Below are 11,828 nucleotides of genomic sequence, written 5' to 3'. Positions count from 1 at the left end.
CAGTGTGAGGTACTCTAATATCAGAGAGGTAGCCTGGTTTACTGAGATCCCAGTTTACATAAACAGTAGAATATTAGCTTATCAGGACTAAATCTTTCAGTGCAGCATTGTAAGGTTTTAATCATACAGAAGTTCATAATAGGTTGTAAGTGAGAAAAGATTAAACAGCCTTCCCCTTTTGGGAACATTCAGCTTGATGAAATCAAAAGCTTGCATCACATTTAAGAATCCGATCGAAATCAAAGCAGTATTGTACTATTCCTGTGCAAAAGATGACAGCTTGCATTTTAGCCCCATTCTTTACGATTCCCATTTCCACACAATTTTTCATTATCTCGGATTTGATTACCATTGTCCCAGACATCAAACTAACTGAGGCGATGGTCTTGTCAGTTCCCATTACCAAGACTGCTGTAATTCAAAAACTGCAAGGTTTTTCAGGTGTAGTTATTTCTGAAAGGGGGCAAGAGAGAGAGAAGGTGGAAAGGAAACTTCCAGAGCCACTGCCTTCATTTCTCATAACAACTTGTAAGTTATTCATTATACTAGAATGAGCTTATAAATAGCTTTGTTGTTGGAAGCTAGAAAACTTTTACATGGTTAAGTTTTTTAATTATAAACATAGTTATCCTTGTCTGCGGAGAACAGCTGTATTGCCAGCACGTCACAGAGGGCTGGCTCAAGATACTTGGTTGCTTGAGGTAAAAAGGTCAAGATAAGACTCTGCCCTTCCACCAGTCATCTTTCCATGTGCAGGAGCCAGATGGACTGGCAGTTGGGACAGGGTCTTCCATTGCCCCCAAAAGCAACAGACTAGGTTCAAGCCAGAGGCAGCTACCTCATTTTACTTCATGGTAGAGCTGCTCCTGTTCACTCACACACCACTTCCTCTAAGCAGGGCCTATATCCTTTCCTGGAAAAGATTTGATCAGTGCTCCTCAAACTGGACTGGGGAATTAGCAGCCGGCCTCAGGGCCACAGCCTGCCTGCTGCCTCCTCCCTTGCCTGACTGCCAGCAGAACCCCTCCAGCACACTGCATCGCCACATGTGGAAGTAGGTTAGAAGGCAAGGTGGTAGGACAGAAAAGCAAGCAGAGAAAAGAAGGGAAATGGACAATGGGATGAATGGAATGGCTGGCCAATGTTGAGGAAGGAGGACGGGATGATTGGGCAGGGAGAGAACAGGAAAACCAGTGATAATGATGCTGATGATCTTTCTGACCACACACACACACAGCCCCCTAAATCTTCCGTCCCACCTGGTCTCCAGCTGAGCCAGAAAGCTTCTCCTGCCCAGCTCCAAGGTAGCAGCAACCTTCTTTAGTGATCACTCATAGTTGAGTAAGATTGTCTTCCATAAACACGATTTTAACAATGAGTCCATACCTCATAGGGACAAGCAAGCATTGGGCAGTTTTGCTGAGAAGTCAACAGAGTGTATACATACCAAGTAAAGATGGTTGGGAGATGGGGAACTTTGGCAGGCAGAAAAGGGAAGTCTCTTCTCAAGGAAAAGGGCAAGAGGGTGCCTTGAAAGGTAAGTATGAGGGGGCGGTGTGCACCCACACACACAAACACACACCAGAATAGGAAAGAAGCAGAGAAGAGAGGAAAACTTATTACGAGAAAGAAATAGATGTAAAAAAAGGAGCACGAAGGAAGAAGGAAAGAAACTGGTAGCTTGGGGTAGGTCCAGAGGGTGCATGCTAAGAATGGAAGGAAGAGTGGGGAAGAAAGCATAGGTGCTGCATAAAGATACTGAGAGGCAATGGGTGGGGGTGAGGACCTATACAACAGCAGCACCTCTGCATGAAATTCTGCTTGAAATAGGGAGGTGGGTTCATAATATCTCCAGAGCCACCAACTCTGTCTTGAGAAAAGTTGAACTGTGGCAGGGAGTTCCACAGAAGGAAATCACTGTAGTAACTTTTTTTAGCAATTTGCAAAGAGGAATCGGATATCGAGAGGAAGTGATGCAACGTAAATGGTGCTTCCATCCACAGCCATTTTTTGAGCAGTAGGTCTCAATTTGTATAGCCATTTGAAGCTGCAATTTCTGACTTCTGGGTTGGGTTTTTTGAAAGGGTTGGGGTAGGTTAAAAAGTTTGGATTTATTATATGGTATTTCAGTTATATATGGTTTTGACAAATGGACCTGGACACCGTGACAATAGAAAATGTTAAGGAAAAATTAGCCAAATTCTTTGAGGCTGAAAGGAGGGAAGGGGGGAAAAATTGGTTGAGGAATTAGAAAAGTGCAGAAGTACAATGAAGCTGAGGTAGAAAGGAAAATGTTAGTAATTAATTGTGGAATATAAATGTTTATAAAAGTGTTAAGGAGGAAATAAATGTGGTTTAAATTAGATTTGGAAGATGAGAGGAAAACCGGGAATTATGTGTTACTTTGAAGTCAACGGGGGGGGGGGAGATTCGGGAAAGTCAGTTTAAAATATGAATTTGTGGGAAGTATGAATACCTGGCCCAGGAAAGGGGTTGAGCGTAAGAAATGATTTTAGTATAGTATGAGGTTAAAAGTGGAATGATTTTATGTACTCCTGTGAGAGGGGGGTTTGGATATTTTGCTCCCCTCGGTGGGAGAGGGGGGAGTATGAAAAGTTCAACCATGTAATGATTTGTGCTTTCAATGCGAAAATCTTATAAAATTTTAATAATAATAATAATAAACAATTTGTATAGCCATTTGAAATGGGCCATGAGGTGGTAGAAAGTTTGAGAACTACCGCACTGGAGTGATGTAAGTATTTTATTTATGCATTACACAACAAGCAGGACCCCCCAAACAGTGCAGCACTGTTAAATGTTTTCTTCCAATCCCAGCTGCAGAATTCACATCAGCTTCTTGAAACTTATTCAATATGTTCATAAGTTTCTTTTAGTGTTCTCAGCAGCAGATAGCAAAATGGAATCCCAATTAACTAGAAAGAAAGCACAGAACATACAGAAATTTTAGGATTGGGTACTTGGGTACTTGAAACACAAAGAAGGAAGATACAATAGCTATACAGTAATCAGAACTATTTTGCTCTAGATCTGTTTTTATACATAAACTGGGGGAACTACTTGGCTCATTGCTTCCAATGTGAAATATAGGGATTGTCACCTTACATTAGAAAAAGCATTTTTAGAATACCCAAATGCATCTGGCTGGTCCTCATTTCTAAATTTCAAAAGCCTGGCTCTCACATTTGTCAACATCAACATCAAATAGCACCCATCTATAGTGTTTAAATCTAGATCTACTTGATAGACCAGTCTAACACACTTCAGTTTAACACTTCATGCTTACCTGTGCAACTCCAACAAAAATCCCAACCCCTCCAAGTATAGCAATGTGCTCTTCAACCCAATTATTCAGTTTTAGAACACACCCCTGGTGAAAGAAAGAGAAAAACCTGATATTTTAATTGATGCAAGGGGCACCTTCAAAATCAAAGGCAGAACTTTTTAAATAAATAAATAAAAATCTAAGTTTCACATTGTGATTAAGATTCCCACACACACACACACACACACACACACACACAGAGAGAGAGAGAGAGAGAGTCTTCAAACAGAGGCTCCAGTTCTTTTTATTACTACTGTCAAATTATGAGAGAAAGTAGTAACACCCATCATTAAATCCACAGGCCCCATTCCTCGACTCCCAACTCCCGCCAGTGTTAGCTAAATCATATCCCCATATCTTTCTAAAGGCAGGAGGTAAGGGGACCATCACAAGAGGCAAAAAAGCTGATCTCCTCTACCCTCCTCCCCAAAATGGTTAATAGATGGGAAAGTCAGCAGTCATTGCTTTTCTTTGCATGGGAAACAGATGGGGAAGCCTCCAAGTGTTGAACAACAAGAATGAGAACCTCTAGTTACAAATGAATTAATGCCTCCCACTCTTCACGAGGAAGAATCAAGGTGGAATGCGATGTCCAAGCCAGGAAGGTCTGGAGGTTTTGCAACATTAAGACTCATTTATCAAGCACCAGAACAGGGCTTAGACACTACTATATGTGTAGTTTAAAACAAAGTAGATCATTGTCTTTTATAAGTTTTTATCTGGAGAGCCCAGCCATGCCACATTCCTAACCTGGTCCTTCATTTAAGAGCACTTCTGGAGGCTGCTACCAAAAGTGCTGAGACCAAAGACCCGAATCACCCAATGAAATCCAAAAGTTACTGCAACAGAAACTGAGACCTGGCATGCAAAGAAAGAATTAGCAAAGAAGTCACTTAATAATGAACCAGCCAACAAATGGCTAATGGTGAGATATTATCAGCAGATATTTCCTCTATGTGAGCCATGCTTCCCTGAATGGGCAACCTCCTTCCTGTCTGGAAGATGGGAGTATAATTCTTCAGCATCAGCATTTAGAATCTGGGCAGAGTAAGATCACTGGAAGTTCAGTGGGAGTTTCAGGAAACTCCTACTTGATTACTGATTGTGCTGCTAGCTTCAGTGCACTATGCTTGCATTAATGCTACAGGAATACAGTGGAAGCCCCTAGTGTGTACTCTCTCATCACTAGGAGACTAACCTTGTGCAGGGGTACACCACTGAACATCCTGCTATTTATGTAAATAGGATCGGTTTCTTTTCCCTTTCATAACAGTACATGGATTTTTGCTTCGTCGTATCTGAACACCAAACCAAAGTGTTGGAATTCCAAACGTTCCCCATCAACTTAGAACTCAGGACAGATCTAAATCTAAATCTCTGGACCACCTTAAATAACTCTGCTGGTTGGCTACTGGAGGCTGCAATCCTGGCTGCAAAATGTGCCCACATCACAGACCACACTGCCACTTGGTAGACATGATTATGTGCACTAATCTGTGTTTGGTTGACTTTAGAGGGAGACTTGCACTCTAGTTTTTGCCTGGCTCTAGCCCATTTTATTTGCTAGCACATCCCTAACTGGTTGCCCACTTTGAAGAATATTTAGTTTCAAACACACGTTTCCCTTAAGAGACAAGACATGCAAGATGTGTTTTTTGACAATATGATGTTTACCTGCTGGTTAATGCCTGCTGTGTGTTTGCTTAGATCTGTGATGCAGTTTTCCACAGGTACTCTGCAACAGCTTATTGGGACAGATGAAGAGAGAGATCCAAATGTTGTGTTCATCCAATCGGTATAGTTCTCTGCACCACAGCATTGGAACTAGAGTGGAAGGGAAAGGAATTTAGGTTGGTAAGCAGTGGAACAGATAGTGTGGTTGTTGATGAAAATCTCACAACCCTTCTTAACAACAACAAAAAGTATGAAGAAAGATTCTACTTATACTAATATGCTATTCTGCTAAACAGGTAATCTGAAGGAGCTATGAAAATTTGTCACAGCCATAGGGTGAACACTATTTTATTCCCATTGTCAACTCTAGCCAGACAGGTTTTGCAAGGGTTTTATTTTAAGCCCTACAAAGTCTTTTTCAACCAGAGAAAATGGTGGGACAGAAAATCTCAAAAACCAATTATTCTATCATGTATCATGCCATCTTCAAAGTTGTGCCTCCTTGACTTAGAGGGATTCTCCCCTTTTCTTTCCAGGACCAGTGAGTTTTCTGGTCTATTCCAATAGCCTTTAGGTGGCAGCATAGAAAGACTAGAAAAAACATTTTTATTCATGTTAGAGCTTCTTAAATGTAACCAGAATACTGGGCTTCACCATTAGTTCTCTGCTCTTTATAGTTGAAAAGAAAGCTTGCTTACCTCTGTCTGTAAGGAGTCCACCCCTTTGGTGATCTGCACTTCTTCACTATATTTGTCCAATGTCTTCAAGGTATTGCTCAACAAAGTCTGATGCAACTGCATTAACACACACAGGGTTTTCCAAAGGCAGGAGAAAAAAATTTGCATGGAGGGGGTAGAGCTAAGGAGAACCATTTCTTTTTACGAAAGAACTTTAAGCACACAAGTGGAAGTTGTGTCCTAATTACTCAATTGGACTCTTACTGAGTGGGTCCTTTCCCTCCACTTAGCTTTGCCCCCACAATCCTGGCCATGAAAGTTTAGGTAATAACAGCATTTTGTATGCTAGAAGGATCCAACAAAAATAATCACTTCCAAGCTAACACCCCTTATGTACATCAACTTGCAACACATAGGGTCTCACTCAAGGCAGAAGCAGGAATGGAAAAACATTTATATAATTTGGTTAAGGAAGCAGTTCTTACACTAGCTCTGGAGAAAAAATTGGGACCATCTGTGGTATAGTCTAACATTGTGATATACAGTGGTACCTCGAGTTACAAATGCCTCAGGTTACAAACACTTTAGGTTACAAACTCCGCTAACCTGGAAGAGTTACCTCGAGTTGAGAACTTTGCCCCAGGATAAGAACGGAAATTGTGTGCCGGTGGCGCAGCTGCAGCAAGAGGCTTTATTAGCAAAAGCACGCCTCTAGTTAAGAACAGTTTCAGGTTAAGAATGGACCTCCAGAACGAATTAAGTTCGTAAATAGAGTTACCACTTTATCTGTGATATAGTCTAACATTGTGCAGAAGTGTTTCCGTATTTTCTCTGGTGTTTCAGTTTAGTGGCAAACCCTATGAAGACAGGACTGGCACTAATGTTTCTTGCAAGGCTTCTGGTTTAACTCATTTGCTTTCTGAGGTCTGTCCACCTTACCAACTGGGAAACGTAGCCAAGACAAATTATTTTCATACTTTCTCCCGTAGCCTTTCTATTCTATATTTATTGAGCACATCGTAGGCAGTTGAAAGCTTACACACAGTTAAATATCCCAAGAAAAACTCAATTCAATGCTGAAGATTTAATTAGAAATTGAATGATGTGTTAAGAAGCATTTATAAAGCAAATATAAAAGAACCACATCAGGACCACCCTCTCAAATTAGAGGAGTAACCTTAAGGCCTCCTGTAGGTAGAGACTGACAAGTATAGAGGATAACCAGGGAAGACTTCCCCTACCAGATTCAATCCTACTTTTATCCACTGAAGCAAATAGTATGTGCTTCAGACTGAGAACATGAGCTCCAGGACTGGGAATATCTCTTCATTCCACACCAGTTTTGACCAACAGGCCTGTTCCAGTTACATGAATTAGTAGACCATGGCTGGTTTTCAGGCTGTTTTGTAATAATAATAATAATAATAATTTTTATTTGTATACCGCCTTTCTATCTTACGATACTCAAGGCAGTTTACAAGCAGAAGAAACAAAAAACGTACACCTTATAACAATCTAATACAATACAAAAATGTGATAATAAAACAAAACTTGTAGGTGGGATTCAATCACATACTGGCAAATTCAGGTTGGAACGGTCTTCTAAACCTGGTCCCAAAAAGTAAGACACATGGGCAGGTAGACTATGTGGCTGAGGAGACAATTCAGCAGTAATAATAATTTTATTATTTGCACCCCACCCATCTGACTGGGTTGGTCCTGTCGGCGGCTTCCAGCATATACAAAAACTTAATAAAACATTAAACTTCAAAAACTTCCCTATACAGGGCTGCCTCCAGATGTCTTCTAAAGGTTGTATAGTTACTTATCTCCTTGACATCTGATGGGAGGGCATTCCACAGGGAGGGCGCCACTACCGAGAAGGACCTCTGCCTGGTTCCCTGTAACCTCACTTCTCACAGTGAGGGAACTGCCAGAAGGCCCTTGGAGGTGGACCTCAGTGTCTAGATTGAAAGCTGGGGGTGGAGACGCTCCTTCAGGTATACAGGGCCGAGGCTGCAAGCCCAAGCTATTGGATTGGGAACATTTATAAAATGGCTTTTGTTTTATTGGAGGGGGACAGAGAAGGAAAGAGAAATACCTCCTTGCTGTGGAAGGTGGTAAGCACAGGAGTGTTATGCATAGGTTCGGAATAATAAAATATGTGCCAATCCCACTTACTGCAATTGCCCACTTCTCTTCGAGAATATTTACTTTAGGTAATACTCTAGTTCTACATCTTTCCAACATCACCAAAAAATTATTTAAGGTGGTGCCTTGTTTTAGCACCAGACACACAACTTACCTTATGTCTGTAAGTGTAGGCGGCAGCACCAGCTGTGATTTCAAGTACCAAAAGTGCCAACAATATGCCTATGAACTAGAAATGAAGAGTTGCTTTCAGCTTAAAGGTCATTTTCTTAACAACAGCAACAAACATCAGGATTGTGCTAAGAGTTTTAAAAAAAAATCATTGCAGAAAATTGCATTGGTGCCCTCATTTTTTAATTATCTACCCAGGTCTCCCACATCTCCTAGTCTAATTTTAATTTATCTGAGATGGCAAGTTGATTGTATGGTGCCTACAGAGCCAAATTCAACACTTTGTCCATTATCACTGGCACCAATATAGATTACGAGATGAAGTCACACTTAGGAATAGTCAAAATCAAATGGCTGATCATATCCAAGTTCAGCCTTCAGTCCATACATGGTAAATTTAACCTGTATACCCTTGTTTATATGTTCGCTTCTAAAACAACTTATTTTGGGGCATGAGTTCAGTATTAAAAACCAACAGGCACACACTCGGATGGAGTAGTTTTCCCAGCTGAACAAGAGAACAGGGTTTGAGATTGAGGACAGTTAGCCTACGTAGGAAGGATTTGTAACTTATCACAAAGTATACTCAGAAACTCCTTCATATAAAGATATGTACACATTAGCGGCTTAAAACACAATGCATTTGCACATTGCTAAGTACACCAGAGAGTTGGCAGGGATACCTGTGCATTTGCAATAGATGTCTCAAAGTTACACACCTCAGCTTGTCTGCAAATGGAATGTGGTTTAATTTAGATGTCTCAAAGTTACACACCTCAGCTTGTCTGCAAATGGAATGTGGTTTAATTTGCCTTTTGGATTGAAGCTGGTTTGAGGAAAATCACATCAAAGAGCAGTTTTTCCTCAATAAAACATAGGATAGCTCTGCATTGTGGGTAATATGGTGTGTATACAGATTCAAAAGCCAGAAATGGGAACACATTGGAGACAGAGTAAGGGCTAATGTGTATGTTGTGTATTAAATAAGATATTCTGTCAGCCGGGTAACAGTGTACATGGCCTATGGTCTTCAGAAGGTTTTTACTTGCTCTAAAGACAGGTCATTATACCATTTGCTCTGAACCTAATCTGTTCTGAGTGAGGGTAGGGAAATCAATTGTGCAAGATTACTAGTTTATTTCTTGCCTATATGTTATGCTTAGGCAACAATAGCCTACATTTATTATTTGTGGTTGTCAGGAAGGTTGCCCAGCATAGTTCTTCCTGTGGGTATTACAAGATTAAAAGAATGGGTGAGAGACCTAAGCGCACCTCCCCACTGAATTACACAACCCAGATAAGAAAGCACTGCAACTTAAAAAAAAAAAATTCAATTACTGTATGGCATCTCTTGACCCAGCCCTCCCCTGTGCCTTCAGAAGGGCAGAGGTTAAGATTCAGCTAAATTTAAAGGCCTACTCATGCTTTGGATCCGACTTAGAAATCTGGATATCATTACTTACCAATTTGATCATGTTAGGACTGTGTCTTAGTAGAGCAACTGCCCCAAAAGCTGACACAAGGACGACAAGTGTGCCAATAACCATTATGATCACAGGGACTTCTGAAGCAGCATCATTTATCACCGCATAAGTATCACGGAGCTTCACCTGAACAGATACTCCAATGCACATTAACACAACTCCAGAGATCTAGAATGTTTATAGAGTCAATAAAATAAGCTGTGAAAGCTTACTCTTGAGGAAGCATGCATATTAGTCAAACAGTTTATAACAATACCGTTAATTTAAAAAATGACAACCAAGCATTGTGTAACTTGTTAAATTGCCCCCTAGTCTCTGCATTAAGGACTGCTTTAATTTTCCCATTGTAGATCTGATTGCAAATGATCAAGCCTTGGTATAACATCCTGCATGGGCTGGCTGTTCCTATGTAGAATATAAAATCTCATTTAGATCAGTACTCCTTGCGGCTTTGTTTTTTTTACCAGTTCTAAGTTGCATCATGGTGGTTGTGGCCTTGTGTTGCCTTTCCCTTTTACCCATACCATCTCTTTATCTCAATATAAATAAAACCAGTCTTGTATTCATCCTTTTTCTGAAGTTTTGTGTTGCATAAGCACTTCTTTTTAGGAAGAAGGCCAATAGGAAAGTATGAGTTTCTCATTATGTCTCAATACAGGGGAGCCAGTGTGGTTAAAGTGTTAGACTAGGACCTTGGAGACCAGGGTTCAAATCTCCAATTTGCCATGAAGCTCACTGGGTGATCTCTAGTCACTGCCTCTCAGACTAACCTACCTCACAGGGTTGTTATGAGGATTAAAAGAGTTGGGGGAAGAGCCACGTATACCACTTTGAACTCCTTGAAAAAGGGTGGGATATAAATGCAAAAAATGCAACAACAACAACAACAATAATAATAATTACTAAGAACCCAGTCCTATTGAACACAATGGGTTTTATTCATTGGGGTTAAGATTACAGCATTCTTTTCTCAAAAACTGGGAGCATATTATTACTGGGAGAGCCAGTGTGGTGTAGTAGTTAAGAGCGGTAGACTCGTAATCTGGTGAACCGGGTTCGTGTCTCCGCTTCTCCACATGCAGCTGCTGGGTGACCTTGGGCTAGTCACACTTCTTTGAAGTCTCTCAGCCCCACTCAGCTCACAGGGTGTTTGTTGGGGGGGGGGAGGAGAATGTTAGTCGCTTTGAGACTCCTTTGGGTAGTGATAAAGCAGGATATCAAAACCAAACTCTTCTTTTGTTAAACAACATTGGATGACCAAGCAGATTTTAATGGAACTTCTTAAAAGAGGCTATGTTATTAACACTGTACAACTTGAAAGGTTTGCTAGAGAATTATCTAGAGTACTTTTACACAGAAACTTTACAGAGATATCTTAAGACTTCTAACCTATAGTAGTTGCAAATCTATACAAAAATTGGAAAGCACAGCAGTAGAACAACTAAAACAAAACCAGAAGCTGATTGCACACAAACACAATTCAATTTGTAAGCACAAATAATGTTTCACTGTTAAAAAAAGGTAACATTACTCAACAACAAAAAAGCTATGTAATAGATTATACAGCTTCTACTCAAATCACTACATTTAAACACAAAACCTAAATAGACCACTAAAAGTAACTTACCCAATAAAGTAAGACAGACAGCCATAAACAAATTTTAACAAATCTTTCAAAATTACTAATCCCTTTTTCATTCATCTTGCTTACTAACTTCTGTCTTACACCTCCTGAATAACCAGTGGCGATGATAGATATACTAATGCTAATGTGTGTCCAATTGTTGCACTTGTCAGCAATTTCAAGTTAATTATCCTTTTAATGGAAAATGTCAAGTGCTTTGTAGAGAGGAACAGGTTTGTTAAAGTCCTAAATCACTTATTCTGGAGTAGTGTGGTAAAGCAAACTGAATCAGCTGTGGTCACATAATGCATTGCTCCTGAAACAACTTGTTTCAGAACAGACTTCTATATGTTGAATTACCAGTCACTACGTAGGGATAGAGATCACTCCTCATGCCTTCTAATTATCAATACCAACATCCATAAACAAATGAAGTAAGACAGTTGTGCATAGTCATTAGCTGTGTACAAAAAAGGCAATCTGGATGACAAAAAGTAAAGGGAGTTGTGTTGGTTCATCAGAGAAATTCAACTGAAAAGCTTTAAAAAGTTCTGAAGTACCAGAAAGCATAGCTGTCAACTTTCCCCTTTTCTTGTGAGGAATCCTATTCGGAATAAGGGAATTTCCCTTAAAAAAGAGGGAAAAGTTGACAGCTATGCCAGAAAGTTTGTTCACTACTTTCTCTCGTCCTAAGAAAGTAC

General features: G+C 40.2%; 1 protein-coding gene across 1 annotated transcript; it reads right to left on the bottom strand.

The window, feature by feature from the left end:
- Nucleotides 1–2,752: 2,752 nt before the first annotated feature.
- LOC117061229 (tetraspanin-6-like) lies at nucleotides 2,753–11,267 on the bottom strand. Its single transcript, XM_033173935.1, has 7 exons — nucleotides 11,131–11,267; nucleotides 9,483–9,671; nucleotides 8,003–8,077; nucleotides 5,719–5,814; nucleotides 5,021–5,170; nucleotides 3,308–3,391; nucleotides 2,753–2,936 (listed from the first exon to the last, which is right to left on the bottom strand). The coding sequence occupies exons 1-7, from the start codon at nucleotides 11,203–11,205 to the stop codon at nucleotides 2,868–2,870; spliced, it is 738 nt and encodes a 245-aa protein (XP_033029826.1). The 5' UTR covers nucleotides 11,206–11,267; the 3' UTR covers nucleotides 2,753–2,867.
- Nucleotides 11,268–11,828: the final 561 nt, after the last annotated feature.

Source organism: Lacerta agilis, chromosome 1 (genome assembly GCF_009819535.1).
Source record: "Lacerta agilis isolate rLacAgi1 chromosome 1, rLacAgi1.pri, whole genome shotgun sequence".
Lineage (NCBI taxonomy): Eukaryota > Metazoa > Chordata > Lepidosauria > Squamata > Lacertidae > Lacerta > Lacerta agilis.
This window is presented reverse-complemented; position numbering and strand designations above follow the sequence as displayed.

Coding starts and splice junctions, on each gene's coding strand:
- LOC117061229 (XM_033173935.1), bottom strand. CDS start 11,205: ATGAATGAAAAAGGGATTAGTAATTTTGAAAGATTTGTTAAAATTTGT. Junction 8,078..9,482: donor GTCCTAACATGATCAAATTG/GTAAGTAATGAT, acceptor CTTCATTTCTAG/TTCATAGGCATATTGTTGGC. Junction 5,815..8,002: donor CCTACACTTACAGACATAAG/GTAAGTTGTGTG, acceptor GTGTTAATGCAG/TTGCATCAGACTTTGTTGAG.